This window comes from Tachysurus fulvidraco, chromosome 7 (genome assembly GCF_022655615.1).
Source record: "Tachysurus fulvidraco isolate hzauxx_2018 chromosome 7, HZAU_PFXX_2.0, whole genome shotgun sequence".
Classification (NCBI taxonomy): domain Eukaryota; kingdom Metazoa; phylum Chordata; class Actinopteri; order Siluriformes; family Bagridae; genus Tachysurus; species Tachysurus fulvidraco.
The window spans coordinates 9638764-9656044 of NC_062524.1; the positions used below are offsets into that span (position 1 = coordinate 9638764).

At 39.2% G+C, this 17281-nt stretch overlaps 2 protein-coding genes across 5 annotated transcripts; both read left to right on the plus strand.

The window, feature by feature from the left end:
- The first annotated feature begins 578 nt into the window (after positions 1-578).
- pdik1l (PDLIM1 interacting kinase 1 like) lies at positions 579-10372 on the plus strand. 2 transcript variants are annotated; one of them, XM_027164980.2, is made up of 6 exons: positions 580-743; positions 2183-2254; positions 2431-2721; positions 5139-5423; positions 5535-5993; positions 6840-10372. In XM_027164980.2, the coding sequence occupies exons 3-5, from the start codon at positions 2437-2439 to the stop codon at positions 5973-5975; spliced, it is 1011 nt and encodes a 336-aa protein (XP_027020781.2). In that variant the 5' UTR covers positions 580-743; positions 2183-2254; positions 2431-2436; the 3' UTR covers positions 5976-5993; positions 6840-10372. The 2 variants fall into 2 exon arrangements, with proteins under 2 accessions (XP_027020785.2, XP_027020781.2); XM_027164984.2 differs by lacking the exon at positions 2183-2254 and having other exon boundaries at positions 579-743.
- A 1325-nt stretch (positions 10373-11697) lies between these two features.
- On the plus strand, positions 11698-17139 carry LOC113654688 (replication protein A 32 kDa subunit-like). 3 transcript variants are annotated; one of them, XM_027164955.2, is made up of 9 exons: positions 11719-11946; positions 12088-12149; positions 12310-12411; positions 13144-13257; positions 14979-15056; positions 15238-15357; positions 16220-16279; positions 16423-16517; positions 16821-17139. In XM_027164955.2, the coding sequence occupies exons 1-9, from the start codon at positions 11934-11936 to the stop codon at positions 16900-16902; spliced, it is 726 nt and encodes a 241-aa protein (XP_027020756.2). In that variant the 5' UTR covers positions 11719-11933; the 3' UTR covers positions 16903-17139. The 3 variants fall into 3 exon arrangements, with proteins under 3 accessions (XP_047671641.1, XP_027020756.2, XP_027020757.2); XM_027164956.2 differs by having other exon boundaries at positions 11736-11946; positions 14982-15056; XM_047815685.1 differs by lacking the exon at positions 13144-13257 and having other exon boundaries at positions 11698-11946; positions 14982-15056.
- Positions 17140-17281: the final 142 nt, after the last annotated feature.

Consider the following 17281-nt stretch of genomic DNA (forward strand, 5'->3'; position numbering starts at 1 on the left):
CGCTCGTAAACGTCGATGCTCTTCAATGTGCTCTGAATTTGAAGAACTTTACAAATTTACACAGAAGGCAGACAGATTCTTGGTGGCGTATCATTCAGAAGCTGAACCCAATGACGAATTATTAGACAACTGACCCCTTTGTCATGGACACACCAAAGGCCCTGATGATGAATGGTAATAAATAACAGAGGATTTAGCCTCTAAAGTGATAAACACTCACTTTAAAGGTATTTCTTATCATTCAGAAGCTGAACCCAGAGACAAATTATTAGACAACTGGCTCCTTTGCCATGGACACACCAAAGGCCCCGATGATGAATGGTAATAGATAACACAGGATTTGGCCCCTAAAGTGATAAACACTCACATTAAATGTATTTTAATTGATTCTTTCTTGTGTATTTCTTCAGATTTTGGAATCATTAAGTCAGGATAGTGACTTTTCATGGATATGGCTCTGGATTTGGGTCCATTGTGTCATTAATCCTTATTATAGAGACATCAGTTTCTCTCCTTGTAGTAAGAAGTAAAGAGTTAAAGCTCCTTGGCGTGTTTTGCAGAGAGATGGCGGTGTTTCTCTCAGATTTCTTTTTAGACATAACACTGATTCACGCCTCCCCGTTTCAGACGTGAAGGCGTGCATACACGTGTGTGTGTGTGCGCGCGCGCGTGCGTGTGTGTATAATGGCTGCCAGAAACAGCCAAAAAAGGAAACACGTGAATTTGGGATAAACTTGACAAAGGTAATTATATCTCTCCTTTATGCGTGTTAGATCTCTGCAGGCCGCAGGACTCTTTGTCTCGGTGTGCAGGTGTCTGCGGTGTAGCTCATGTCATGTGGGCAGGACGTTTAGATAGTTGTCAACATTAGTTAGCATTAAATTTAGCCTGTTGTCATGGTGGAGCTAACTGAGCAACAACAACATTCAGACTTTGTTAGCTGACGAGACAACATATAAAGAGTCAGATTAGCCATAATAACCTTGGTTTGCCGTTAGTGTTTATCCGATAGCTAAAGGCTAATTGTTATTAGCTAATTAGCTAGCCAAGCTAACGAGCAGCAGCTTAGCTACGTTTCCTATAATGTGTAAATTCATAACATGTGTTTTTTGAGAACGCAGAATAAAATGCTGACATCTGTGTGTTGTTTTGTTAAAAGTGCCACATTGTTGTGGCTTAACACAACGTTGAATGGTCTATTCAGGGTGTATGTGTGTGTAGAGACCAGCCATAGGGAGACAACATATGTATAAATACAACACAATACAATTTATGAGCTTGTGATTTGTTTCTTTAGTTTAGTTCATTGGTCATGTTTGTGTTTACAAACTGTCTTCAGGGGAAAGTCACTAATGCTTTTGAAGGCATAAAGAGTAGCATAACAGAGCAATAAATAACAGAGAAGTCATAAACACTTAATAAAGGTTATATTGATGGATTCTTTCTTGTGTGTTTCGTCAGTTTTCAATGGAGACTTTAGGATCTTTGAGTCAAGGTGGTGACTTTTCATGCCTTTTGGGCCACTGATGACTCCTTCGGCCCGGTACGATGTTCAGTAATCGTTTGATGAAAAGTTTGACCCAAAAGCAGAGAAATTTAGAGTCATTAGTTTCTCTAATTGCAGTAAGAACAGTATGCCACACTGAGTCAAAGCTCTGTGACATTTTATGCAGACGTAACTTCATGTTTTTTGTGATTAAATGTGGGAAGATTGTGGCATGGTTGTCAGTGGCTTGTTTAAATATTTCAGACTCTACGGATCTCCTGAGATTTACGCAAACTCTTGTCTAGCGCTTATACTGAATGGTTCAAAAAACAAAAACCATCCTGCAGTTCTGTTGGTGGAAAGGCGTGGTCAATGGGACAGGTCAGAGCAAGAATGACCAGACTGGGGCTGATGTGAGCTGAGAGAAAATCTACAGTAAATCAGAAAGTCTTTACACTCGTGGTGAGCAGAAAGGTATCAGAAGTCAGACCTTGAGTCAGATGAGCTGCAACAGCAGAAGACCATATGAACCTGAGGCCAGAGTAGGATCGGCAAAACGGTTGTAAACAGGTGTTTTGAGTTGCCATAGACTTCCTGTCAGCTTGAACCATTCTGGGTGTTCTTCTCTGACCTCTCTCAACAACAAAACGTTTCCGTCTATAAAACTGCCACTCACTGGATGTTTTTGTTTTTCAGTAATGCAGATGGTGTTTGAAAACAGGGACATGACAACAGAAATAAAGCAGCTGGATCGGACAACAGTGATAGGTTGCTTTTGCGTTCTGTTATGAAACGTTTCTGAAATTGTGTGGTAACATTTAATAGCATATGCTTAAAAACACTGCACTTGAAAACGTGTATAGTGCAGCGTATCTCCGTCCTATAAATATTTTTTAGGTGGGTCGTATGTTTTAGATGTTTATTGTGCTCTGTTAAACCCACAGAAGAGGATGGTGAGCAGTCAAGCCAAGTACGAGCTGATTCAAGAGGTGGGCCGAGGCAGCTACGGTGTGGTGTACGAGGCCGTGGTGCAGCTGACAGGCGCGCGTGTTGCTGTGAAAAAAATCCGCTGTCACTCACCTGAGAACGTGGAGCTAGCTCTTCGTGAGTTCTGGGCTCTCAGCAGCATCCAAAGCCAGCATCCTAACGTGATCCACTTGAAGGAATGTGTGCTTCAGAGAGGCGGACTGGCTCAGCGGATGAACCACGGCTTTGGCCCCTCTTCTTACTTGGAGGTATGTACATAACAGATGACGATCATTTCTTACAATTATATAACGTCTGCTTTCTTCTGAAGGTTGCTTCAGGAGTCATTTGTAGTTAGTGCATTATGAGGGGTCCCAGATACCAGTCAAGGGACTGGATGATGGATGCTATAGATAACTGGATACCCTGATTGCAAGCGGTCCACTGAGACACCGTCACACCGTCACTTATATAAAGGTCAGGTGTCAGTGGCTGCCTCAGCTATCCACTTGTTATCAGGTCTGACCATGATGTTCTTTTAGAGACAGAGCAATATCTAAAGACACGGAAATCACAGTGAATGGCCAAGTTGTGCATCAATGCTTGACCTTTGTGTAGTCTTTACAATTGTACATACTGTACATTTTCTAATATTTGACATAATGTGGGCCAGATTGGGGGAAAAAACATTGTAGCAATGGTAATAAATGTATTCAAAACTCTTTGAATTTGTGCACAGGTTTGTTGTCATGCTGAAACATGGTTTGGGTCTCCAGTGAATGGAAATTTCAATGCTACACCATACAGACACAACTGTGTGCTTGAAAAACCACATATGGGTGTGATGGTCAGGTGACAGCATACCTTTGGCTGTGTAATGTGTTTATCTAGGACTCGTATGACTTTATTTCCCCCAATTTTGTAGTCTGCTGCATGATACTAATCATCCAGACATCATTGTGAAACCCAGGACTGGTGCAACAAGGCCTCACACTCTGCACCAGCACGACACATCCTGTATGTTAGTCTGCTGAAGTCATGCAGAAGAAAGGCTGGATTAACATCACATCACATCTTGTGCACAGCTGCTGATGGCTGACCAGAAGGGCATTTAGTGCTGTTGCATGCTCCCAAGCACAGGAAACTGGAGGCAGTTTAGTGTAAAAACATTGGCTAACACTTCTGCACTTTTTATTGTATTGGGTTTTTAAGCACATGATTTGAAGATAAAATACAACTTGGCCATTTCATGTGTCTAGGAAGAGGTTTGTCCTGGTTTTCTTAACAGTGACATTATTGGTTACTATGCTATACAGAAAAAATATACAGCTAGATTCATAGTGTGTGCATCTTAAACTTCTTAATTTGTTGCTCCAGTTTGTGAACATAAGTAACTCTGATGGTGCTCATTACTATTTATACCAGATATGTAACAGACATTCCAACAGGACTCACATACGCACTATAATATCATTTTCTGTACAGCGCTGATTAAGCTTAGCAGCTGTATATATATAAAAAAGAATTAATTCTAGCATATTGGAATATTTATTGTATGCAAAAAAAATAAAAATAAAAAGATTTTTGCAAAAGCCATTTCAATAACTTCGATAACTGGCTGCTAGATACAGAAACTTTTGCTGCGGCAGGATGTGGTGAAATGTACCATCATGCAACAGGCACTAACGGTTCTGATTAATAAACGACATTGTTCTGCACCGTGAAGGGGTGAAATCTACCCCTTTCTCTAGAGACAATGCTCCATGCATGGAGGATCATTTCATTTTATTTGCTGCATGTACTCCAGCCTGCGCACGAGCTAAGAGCTTCTGGTAGCCTTGTTAAAGTGAAGCATGCACACTTAGTAAAGTCTCAATACAACAATAGTCTCGATGTACCAATGTAACAAAGTATAGAGTCTGTTCCTTTCTGATAATCGTTATTCTGAAAGTACCCGAGAGGCTGCTGCTGCTGCACGTCTCTCAGCGAGACCGAAACTATTGTCCAACTCCTCGTTAAGCCTTACAAAGCTCACTTTGGCTGCTTTCCCAGAACATTATAATATTTATGCTTTTGTTCTTGCTCTTTGTCTCTTGATCCCTTTTTATTGTTTTGATTTGCTTTTTATTTTAAGCCTTTTTTTGATGCTTTGTCTTTTCCAAGCCTGTCCACAACTAGCAAACGTTAACAAGACGGACGTACGGCTAATGTTTTTGCGGATCAAATTCCGTCATCGCTATCGATCAACACGCTTTACGGTCTATTTACAAGCAAGTTGCTTCTTAAGTAGTGAAATTTGTCAGGCAGATTTGTCACGCCAAGTGAGCGCTAAGTCTTTTTGTAAACAAGATTTTAGATAGTTCAGCGGTTTTGAACTCAGAACCGGATGCGTGACATTAGAATTACTTTGACGAACTATAAACAAAAGCTATTAATTAAACAAAGGATAAATCCAATTAGTTAATTAACAGTGATGATACCCATGGCTCTAAAATGAGAAAAGGATAGATATTGGGGGAAAAAGTCACTAACAGAAATAATTCACCTGGAATTTTTTATTGAAGACTTATTAACTAGTACACACTTATTATCTAGTACACTACTCACCTTATTTTCCATAGATAAAGTTTACTTCTAAAAATGACTTGAAGCACACATGTAACATTGGCCAATTTTTTCTTCTCAGCTAGTGGAAACGTCTCTGAAAGGAGAGCTGGCGTTCGACGGGCGCTGTGCCCGCTACCTGTGGTTCGTGATGGATTTTTGTGACGGCGGCGACCTGAACGCTTACCTGCTCTCGCGCAAACCAAGCCGCCGCACCAATGCCAGCTTCATGCTGCAGCTGGGCAGTGCGCTGGCCTTCCTGCACCGCAATCGCATCATCCACCGGGACCTAAAACCCGACAACATCTTGATCTCTCAAGGTCCGGCCGAGCCCACGCTTAAGGTGGCAGACTTTGGCCTTAGTAAGGTAGGAGCGTCTTTCAAAAGATGGATAGCAGAATGTTTAAACAGTCCTCTTGCTTGCAAAGTAAAGGGAACACTAAATTTTTAAAAGAAATATTTTTTGTTATATTGTAAGGTTTGCTCAGCATCAGGCTTGGACCCAGACGAGCCGGCGAGTGTTGAACGCTGCTTCCTGTCTACAGCATGTGGCACTGATTTCTACATGGCCCCCGAAGCTCGGGAAGGCTGCTACACGGCCAAGGCAGACATCTTCGCGCTGGGCGTGATCATCTGGGCGATGGTGGAGCGACTCACGTTCGTAGAAGCCGGCACACAGCGTGAGCTGCTGGGCAGCTATGTGCGTCACGGCGAGGTCATTGTTCCGCTGGGCGAGGCGCTGCTCGAGAACCCTAACATGGAGCTGCTGATTCCAGCACGGATGAAAAGCATGAGTGCCGGTATGAAGCGGCTCATCAGGGAGATGTTGGCGGCTGACCCACGGCAGCGACCCGACGCCTTCGAGCTCGAGCTCAGACTGGTCCGTATCGCTTCCAGGGAGCTGGACTGGGACACGTGAGGAGTGTCCAGAGAAAATGTGAATAGAATTTTTTTATTTTTATTCCTTTTTACAGTGACAGACATAATTGCGGGTGTTGGTCCTCGTCCTCTTTTGTTCACAAGCAAAAGTGAGTAATGCTTTATGAGGTATACTGCGCTTTTAGCTGAAGAACATTTTATCTACGCTGTACAATGGTGTGCATTGCCTCCAGAGGGACACGAGTAAGGAGGTACATAGAAAGCCTCTTTTTATTTGTCCCTCTTTATCCTACCATCAAACCAAACGAATACATATTGTCTTTTTTTTCTTTTCTTTTTTCTTACTTACTTCCATCTACACATAAGTGGGCAGTACTGTAAGGTTGACTGTGTTACTACAGTAAATAAACTATGGCGAACTGTTACGGTAAACATACCTTAGTGACTTTATATGGGTGTGAGAAGCACAGAGGAACTTTACGCCACACTCTGAAATACAGCTGCTGATTCACACGCATGTAGTAGTCTTTGTTTGTGGTCCTAATCCTACACAGTTGCTACTTTCTGTCTTCAAGCTAAACATACTGGCACTCGCACGGAGCACAGAGGTTTAATCAGGCGAATCGCACACTGCTTTGCAAAACATACCCACTTACAGGTTTTCCTCCGGTGCTTCCAGCTTTTGTAGAGAACAATGATTTTGTCCACTTCGACTTCCAGAAGCTCGCTACAATTTTTGCCTGCTTCAGCTCATGGTGCTAAGGTTAACCTCTGATGCAACCCAAACACGGGGAACATGTTCAAACCCTCAACGCTAACATTCACTGTATTAGTTTCTCAGGATTGTACAATTTGTATATTTTATCTTCTGTTAAACATTTACTCACTTTCTTTTCCTTCTCAGTGCGAATCGCAGGAATACCGTGGATGAAGATTTGCAGGCAAAGGAAGTACTTGTCACTTGTCAGGGCGTCACAGGGGCAGAAAAAAAACCCCTGAGAGCTGATTTCTCATCCAGGTTTGATGCATTGAAAGAAATCATGTCCTAAAGAAACAGAAACCCAGAGTAAGGGTCAACTGTTGATTTAAGCCTTTGCTTCATGAATGACATTCGGAGATGGCCTAACCTCGGCCCAGCGAGTCACGTTTACAGCGTGAGTAGTGTACTTCTGAAGGAATAATGTTCCTAGCTCTTCCATGTACTGTATTCACCACGGTCCAGTTTTCGTTATTCATTATACTCCAGCTGAGCTTCCCAATGAGCGAGACCTGACTCCTACATCGACCGATGTGTTTGCCCTCTCCTCTCTACAATGTACAATTTTATTTTCTTGTTCCAGATTGTGATTACGTCAGTCTGTTTATTCAAGGGATAGAAAAAAAAAAGAACGTAACAAAAAACAAATTTGTTCATTGAGAATGTTGGCTGCTTTGCATTGCACCATTGCCATTACTTGAATTTGCAAACTTGAAAGTCAATTTGAAGACAAAAACGCTGCTGTTTAGCCAGATCGAACTGACATTCCTAGCCAACAGCACTTATCCCCGGCACCTTGAACAGCACAGCCTCCTCGTGTGTCCTGTCTGAACTGAAGTGTGTATATATTTGTAAACGTGCATCTTTGCCTTCAGGGTGACATTCGGTTAACACCAGCACCCACACTTGTACACTGTGTGGGATATATTTATATAAAGCCGCGAATGCCACCACGAGCAGAACCTCTCGACACACCTCAGACTCTCGCTTTTCCCTCGCCGTAATCCCCTCTTGTCAGGCCAACACTAAGCCTGTTAAATTGCCATCACCAAGAAAAAAGGCTTTGAAAATGGATTGAAAATGCCATTCAAGTCAGCATCTTGTACCGAGACTAAAGAGTCCACGGACCTCGCCGTAGCAAGTGCCGTCTCCCTGCTGCAAAGTTACAACTTTTAAGTATTAATATTTAATACTTTTTTGGAGCAGATATTCAGGGTAGCCTTTTTATTGGTGAACTTATTTCAAACCAGTAAAGTCCTGAGTTCACATCTTTTAAAACATCCACTTCTTTACACCAGAATGCGTAACTCCCAATCCAGTGTTGTCGTACCAGTGGTTTTGGATCACCAGAATACCGCTGAAGCTCCTCGTTACGTTCACAGAACAAGTTTGTAGTGACACAAGTATGATTCTGTCTTAATGTGGGGGGAAAAAAAACAACATATATTTTCCCAGGTATTCTTTAATATGTTTGTGCATATTAATAAATATATCATTGTCAGCTTTTGGGGAATCAATTCTAACAAAACTCGGACATAATAGACAAAAACGGACGATTCGTGTTTATCAGCGTGAACGATAAAAGAAGGATTCAATCTGAACAAAAAAAACAGAATCGTTCAGAAACGTTTATATTGTGAACGTAGCCTGATTTGCCTTTTTCATTGACCAGACTTATGCCTTATTTTAGTATCCTGTTGCCTCTGTAAGCACATTATTTATTCTTTTAAGACAACAATGGCCTTGACTCTCTGGTTTAAAACAACTAATTCATTAGTTGTTCATTACACACACACACACACACATACACACACACACACACACACACACAGGTTTTTTGCTTTTATGGCCTACCTTTTTAATATGATGCCTATTGTTCGTGTTTGATCAGTAATTTATCAACATCTCGGTCTTTACAATTATTAGACTACTAGCCCTGTTAACGCTTAAGTATATGTACTTAAATGCTTAAGTAACACTTGTAAACAGAACTGGTAAATAAGGCACCATCGACCTCTAAGAGTGTTCACTAGAAGGTAATAGGTCGTGTATAAAATTTTTTACAGCTGGTGTTTATGGTGGCTAAACACCAGACGTTTTATTTTATTTTTAGAAAAAAAAAGATTTTTGTTATGTTTATTTCCATGGATTGGACCGATCTTTGGTGCACAAGCTCCAAGGACACCTACATCAGCGAGGTGTTCCTCAAATCCGATATTTCAGCAGTCTTTAAATTGGAAATCAATTCAACTTTTCCAACCAACTGCTAGAAAGATTTGACTTCATGCCCTTTAATCTGGATGGAAAGTGTGTTTTTTTTTGTGCCCTTTTGTTTACATCTTCAGTTGATTTCTTTGCACGTGTAGATACTGTAAATGGACCACACACACACACACAAAAGATCAGAAGAAAAGATCTTGAAGTCCAGTCTATAAACAGTGGTGTTTCTTTTCTTTTCTTTTGTAATGAATGATGACAAGCAGTACTTAATATGTAAATCTGTCAAGTTTAGGACGTAGGAGTTTTGATTTCTTTTTGGTTGTTGTGAAATATGTACGATGATCGGATATAGCCTCTGGATGTGCTTATGACGTGCTTTAAAAATGTGAGCATTGTTAAATTCCACTTTTCTTTGGTTTCCTACCATTATAAAGAAACAAATCTTATACAGGGAACACAGGGGTCACTTATGAAATACCAATCAGCTACCTCTATAGCATTTAAAGCAGGGGTGTCAAACTTATTTTAGGTCACAGGGCTGTTCTGTTTAGTCAAATGGGCTATACCAAAAAAAAAGAAAGAAAATCAATATTCAAAATTACAGATCCATTTTTTTTTCTATATTTGGTTGTAGTGTCATGTTTTAGCTTGGTATTGACAAGGTAAAACATTTTGTCAGCGGGTTTATCGCTCTGTTTTTAAGTAAAATCACAGAGCCTTTATTTATTTTGATCCCAGGCCGTGGGCCACATGTTTGACACCTCTGATCTAAAGGCTTGTGTCACTACCAGGGTTAAGTCTAATACTGGATTACAACCATTTGGTGGATAAAATGCATTCATTCGATAAAGCTGCCTTTCTCAACCAATTTTAGGTGCTAACAGTGTGAGACACTGGCCCAGTATGTCCTCCATATTATGCCAAAAGCACTGGAATATCAGGAAAAGCACCTTCAACTCTGTGTTCGAGGCAGCTCAAGCTCTCTTAATCTGTGTTCATATTTGTACATGAATGTCCTTGACCACGTTAGAGATGTGAGTAAACGGACAGAACATGAAAAGGGTGTAAAGTTAAAGCAGGCCACAATGTAAGCACTTTGGTCGTTTCCCTGTTTGGGTGGAAACCTGCATGAATTAGTGGGCTGTTTGATATAAAGTTGAAGTAATTCGTATATACAGTAAAGAATGATACAGGAATTATTTCCAGTTGATGTACAGGAGAAAGTCACTTCCTTCACTGTGCCCTGCTCACACAATCACACCTAACATATCTCGTCTGATTGTTTGCTTGACGTCAAACATCGAAGAAACGTGTCGATAAACTGGTGTACTTTGTGGATTGTTTGTAAACTAACCGTTTTTTGTTTGTTGTACAGTATTTTTATGAGATTTGAGATTTACAAGAGGCTGTAAATGTGTAATTTATTGTTGGGCTTTATAAATAAAAACAAATGGACTTGAGTGAAATTGGAGTTTCTTAATTAGTGACACCAAATTGGCAAAGTAGTAAAATGAAGGGTGTTGCAATAGACTGCCCTCAAATTATAACTAATTCTGACTTGTCCTGGTAACTCCTTCTGTCATAATGGGAAATGTTACTCAGCTAATGGGAAACTTTTCTACCTTTGATTCAACATTTGCTGTATGACCACGTTATAAGTGTCTCATGTTTTACCTTAGACACGATAAGGCAGGGTCAGAGGATCATATACTTGGCTTTAGAGATGAAGTAGTTTTTAATAGCTTTGTTCCTTTCTCTCATCAAACCACTTTAACGCTCGTTATTTAACAATCTGTTTTAGTTCAAAACGCAAAAATGACTTTGTAATAAATCTCATAAGTCATGGTAATAAAAAAATGATCCATTCATTCACACTGTTAAATGAACACAAATATAAGTGTAGTTTCCATCTGGTTCAGCTGCTGTAAGCTCTGATGATGTGTGTGAGGTACTGATATGTCAGATGACGCTAATAAGTCAACGTCTGCCTTTCTCACCATTCCGGGTTACAGTCAGACCCAAAACTTCATAGGTTTGGGGTTATACTGTATGTGAGAAAAATTAGATATTACAAAACATAAGCAAGGAGAATTTTAGCACATTTTCACATACACGTCAAAAATTTCAGATAATCATGTTTTCGTTTAGTGTTACTTCCAGTTATTAAATAATATTGTGTTTCTCCTGATCTTGAAAAGTTTCCAAATTTTTTAGTAAGCTGGTTTGCCCAGTTGTTGAGTTGTTTCTCTGCCCATGGTGGAATTTGGACAAACTTGAGCAGCACAATTTCCAGGTTTCTGGACATTTTTCTAGCACCATAAAGACCTTTATTAAAGACTAAAGCATATCTAAGTTCTCACATTCTAGGGATAATGAAGTGAATTAAATTGCCCTATTCATAATTATTTTTCAGTTTGCTATTATCTGATTCTGAAAAGATTGTGTCACAATTATAACATCATGGAAGACTGGCTATATATTTTTAAAATCTCAAACCTCTTAATTATTTATAGACAAGAATTAATGACCAAGTACTTAACAAGATTAACTGTCAGGGTCACGGTGGATGTTGAGCTTATTCCAGAAATAAAATGTGAAGCAGGTTTACATCCTGGATGGCACGCCAAGTTTTGGACCGGATGGGACCTCTGAATGCAGTTTGGAAATCTTTCTTAACCAAGCCACCTACTAGCCTATTTTGGGAGGTGTGAGAAAACCAGAAGGAACCACTTGTGGCCAAAATGTGTCATATTATTTCATTTTATTGTATTATATCATTTAAAAAATATAAACTAGTGTAAATATAAACTACCACATGTGCAGATACACACTTTCACCACTAGCGTTTCTGATTCGAGCTTGTGAATCGGTTCTATTAAAAAGAGTCAACCAAGGTGAATCGATTGCTCACGAATCGACCATTACTAGCAAAAATAAGGATATCGGTCAGCGATAAATACAGATCAAAATCTTTTGTCTGGTTTTGATGGCTATTCTAGCCCTCTTCTGTGATTATCCATCATGGGAAGCCAAGGTACGATATCTTTGGTCTAATTGTAATGTTTCATCTTTTAATTGGATCCAATGAAGCCTGAGTCATAAACACTGTTACCGAGTTCACGCTAGTATTTACAACAACAACAAAAAAGAACAGACTTGTGTTTATTTCATGTAGGTAACGCGTATAGCTCTTCACCAGTCGGATTTTCATCGTCGAAAAATGAAATTAAGCCAAAGGTAAGTTTTATTATTGTACTGCTAGTGTCCTTTAGGTCCATGAGCCCCCTCCCCCTAATTGTTTCAGTAATTAGTTCCACTTTGTCAACCTGTCTATTGAGTTTCTGCTAAAGAATTCATGATGTTAACGGATTAATCTCATTTTTTTCTGCCCCTTCAGACAGCAGGGATACTACGTGTAATGCCATGCACTGTGTCTCAGCTCCTATCAGCCAGAGAACACAGAGACTCCTTCTTTATAAGAGACATAGAGCTCAACCAGGTCAGTCTATATATATATATATATATATATATATATATATATATATATATATATATATATATATATAATACTAAGGTGTTTGCAAATTTCATTGAAATTTCATTATTTGAATTTCAACTTAGTCTAAGCTTTCTTGAAATGAAAAACAAGTGTTTAGGACTACACTTTTCATCCTCAACGAGCTTTTTCATACGTGATTTATTTCTAACATCCTTATACATGGCCTTAATGAATTACATTTCCACAACCGTGTATTGTAAATGTCTGGTTTTATAATGACAGCACCCCTTTTTGGACTACACCGTACCATACAGACAAATATTTACAAATACCTGACTATCACACCCATATCTGGTTGTTAAAACATCCCATACCAGATGTTCCTCTTTGCTGGTATTATAAGCTCCACTCATCTGGAAAGATTTTCACTAGATGCCGGAGCATGTCCGTGAGGATTTGTGTTCGTTCGGCTACAGGAGCGTTAGTGAGATCAGATATTTATGTTGGGTAAGAAGGACTTTCAGTTCATCCCGTAGGAGTGATGTTGAGGTCAGGGTTGTGTGCAGAACACTCAAGTTCTTTCACGCTACCTTAACACACCATGCATGTCTTCATGTAGTTTGCTTTGTGCACATAAGCATTGTCATGCTGGAGAACGTTTGGACCTCTAGTAAAAAAAAAAAAAAAAATTAACAGATTTAAAAACAGGTACATCACAATCTCTTTACACAGGTGACTGTGGTGGGTTTGATCAGAAGGACCAAAGCGACGCTTACACACCTTGTGTATTCTGTGGATGATATGACCGGCCCCCCTATGGATATCAAACTGTGGCTGAATGTTGAGGTAAAAAAAATCCTAGTAAACTATTTGCATACATAGCCACAGTTTCTTTGTGTAAGTGAATGAGAGCGTGTGTGTGCCCTGCAATGGGTTGGCACTCCGTCCAGGGTGTATCCTGCCTTGATGCCCGATGACGCCTGAGCTAGGCACAGGCTCCCCGTGACACGAGGTAGTTTGGATAAGCGGTAGAAAATGAGTGAGTGAGTGAGCCACAGTTTCTTCTAAAACCTTTTACTGGCACATTTTGGTTATTTGTATTCAAGTGTACACTTGGGCTTGAGCCTGTATTGAAGAAATAGCCTTTCTAATTTTGTATGGACCCATGCAGCGTTTAATTATACGCTCTAATTATCAGCAGCAGATATAAAACTGTTTGGTTGAATTTTTCTTGTAGCATGCATTTAAATTTGTGCATGACCATCAAACTTGAGTGTCACACAAACTTGTAAAATTGTGAGTGTGACACAAACATATCAAACCATGGATTTGGGGACTGCTATTAAAATGATGCACTGAAAGAATCTGCTGCTTTTGATATGGTGTCTGTTGGCATTTGTTTTTTTCTTTAGCATTTCTAATCGATATTAGCTATTGCTTACTGTGCTAATTGCAAGGTGTTTTTTTTCTATCTGCACAGTAGGTAGCACTTATCTCTCTCTATCATGTATCTCTGTATTCACATCTGATATCAAACCAAAAGCAGGGCCTTGGTTGCATAGCCACTAGCACGAGTGCATGTTTTTTTCCCCCTCCACATACCACATGTTTATTACTGAGTCTGGTAATTTAGCTGGATTTACTGGGGCTGAAATCTGTTTTCCTCCAAATACAGATCTGTTGTTTTTGTTCACTTGGGTTGGATTTCCCCCATTTTATCACAGTACATGACAAGTGGTTAGCCAAAAGAACAATGCTACAAAATGTGTGTTCATGCAAGATATCACCAGCTACGTCGTCACTACCGAATGATAAGCATAAAAAGGATGTCTGGATACTTTCTAGGCATAACCTGGCTCCAGTTATCGTTCATAAAATTGATGATTCAGGAGCTGAAAGTGTACAACTTCGGCAGAGACCTCTTCATTAGAGGAGCAGGAAATTCTCCAGGGTTGTTCTGTGCCAGGGTTCCAAGTATAGACAGTTGCATATTTTTTCTCCCTGCAGAAAATTATTTGCAATGATCAATGATGTTTAGGCTGCAGTGCGTTCCTTATTTGCCTGGAACTCACTTTAAAATGTTCATAAGATTTTTGAAGTTGTGATATTAGATCCCAGGACCAACAATGGCCACTGCTGGGCTCTTGAGCACTGTTCAGTTGCATAAATAAGATAAATGTAAGCTATTTATTGGGGTGGGGGTGTTCCTCTGTCCTCTGTTGTCTGTCCTCAATCGTCCCTAAATAGAGGCAAGTCCCTATTTTCCCTAATTCCCTCTGCTGTTATTTCTAAATTGTTTCATATTCCACATGACATTGTTGTCATATAGGTGATTCTCACTGTCTGTTTAGCAGGGAAATTGAATGCCTTCATTTTGCTGGAAGCAAGAACTTGGTGAGATGGTTCCAGGGTACGATGGTTTGCGTGACTGCAGAATTAATTATAATTACTGTGTCATATGTAACTGTGATACTTTGCTGTTATGTATGCATTATCTGGAGTTTAGAAAACCACAGTTAGTTATGTAATATTCCGTCTTTCTCAGAGTAACATATTTCTTTCCCCAGCAGGATGTCAATATGAATCATTGTGTCATTCCTTCTGGGACATACATCAAAGCTGTGGGAAGCCTACGCTCCTTTCAGGTGTATTTGTTGCTTGTAATTTTTTTTTAGCGCTGTACGCCACATACTGTACATCTATCATTTATCCCTTTTATATAGCTGTTATGTCTAGTCAATCATGCAGCTTATATTACAATAAAGATGGTACAATACCTCCGGTATGAATATATGCAATTTTTGACTTGAGTTTTTCTTGTGTCAGCACCACAGATCCATGGTAGCGTTCAACATCCGCTGTCTGGATGACTTTAATGAGATCACGTCACACATGCTGGAGGTTATTCAGGCCCATCTGGATAGCGAAAGCAGTTCAAATAGTATGGTGAGGGTGGTGTCATGATACACTGTTACTGAACACCACTTGGTTGTTGTTTACTTTATTGTGTTATGTAATGAACTTACTGTGACTGGGCTACTGGCTAATAGTTTCCCACAATCTGGCTTTGGGGAGCAAAGCCCTCAGCTCCTAACTGTGCAGTTATTCACTTTGCATCAAATCAATTATGTCTGTTCAAATACAATTAAATCTACAATCATTTTGTGATTATCTATTCTTGGATATGTGCAATATTTCCTCTTATTAGTGCTACCAGGATAACAAGGATCTCCTAAGCAACTCATATAAATTTGCAGGACATCTGAGTTCTTTATAGATTTAACACAAACTCCTCCATGCTGGAGCCTTTAAAAGTTTAATGAAGAAGATGCAGCATATGTAGAATGTTATTTTGTGTATTGATTGAGAGGTTGTTCTCCTCAAAGTCCTCAAGGGGATGGCAGCTTCTCTTCGGATGTCCGGAATCTTCATGAGGCAGAACACAACTAGAGCTGAAGGGTATCCCGAGTTAGAAAAGGAGAAGCAAGTGGAGAAGAATTAGCATAGCTGCTGTTCATAATATTATCAAGCACAAGATGATAATGTGCATTTAATCATTTATGCAGTACTTTAATTGCACCGATACACACACATTATACATTATACTGTTTATTTTGCACTTATATTTGATATTGCTTTTTTTTCTCTTTAAATATGTGAGAACTGACTTTGGAATTAATGCACAGATGGAGGCTGGCCCATTTCCTTGCACAATCACTATAATGACTATAATGTACTTCTTTATCTTGGCTTTTATGTTGTTATTGTTGTAACAGTTATAAAGCCAATGACTTTGTGTTTGTTCCAGATAAACACATCATATGCAAGTGACCCAGCCACCATTGGTTTCACAGCCAATCAGAAGCAGGTAGGTTGACAAGCTTTCTAGATGACCAGTCTGGTGTATTTTATTTTAGAATACACCAGACTGGTCATTTGTTGTTGAGGTTTGTTTTGACAGATATGAAGTCTAGCAATGTAGATATTGTATAACCGTGAAATGTTCTGTAGGTATATACTTTGATTAAGAGGTGTCCTTTGGCGGAGGGCATCAGTATGCAGTGCCTGAGAAATTCGCTCAAATATCTCTCCTCCTATGACATCAGGTAGAGGCTTAATTTATCTCACAATTTTTTTTTTCCTTTGACTTTTGATGTGAAAAGGTGGAATAGTATAGAATTTTAATATTAGCTGTGAATGGATATTATACTTGGTTAATAAAACTCCCTGCTCTTGTAACAGATGATTTAACCTAGTAACTCATTTAGATGGAAACTACTGATTGTTATAAGCACTTATACATTCTTTTATTCATGTTTAATTTTTGTGTATATTCTCAATGTTTCATTTAATTTGTTTCATTTATTAATGCATTTGATATATACCAAATAATTGTTTTTGTGTTGTAGGAATTGCCTTCAGTTTCTTATAAACGAAGGGCACATTTTTTCCACAGTTGATGACTACCATTTCAAGTGCACTAATGGCTAAAGTCATTTGGTGACTTCAGTCTTTTATTTTTGTTTCTAATAGACAATTAAAACAAATTTGTCTGTCCTTGTATATTCAAGTATATTCTTGTATACATTGTAAAAACTGATTTGTAAATTTGAATCTGTAATCCATTTGTTTTCGGTGTTTTGTTTTGCTCTCTCAGGTGTTTGTGTTCTTACACTCATTTTTTTTTCATTATCTGAATATTTGGTGTAATAAAGAAAACATTACGTATTTTGTCTTGTTTTATGTATATTTAAAGTGATTTTAAATTAGTTGCATACGTATGCAACTAAGAAAAGTGAGTGAAAGTGATGGTTGAAGGTTTTTTTTACATTTTTTTTTTGTATTCCTCTCTGCTCAATGCTTTTCCGCT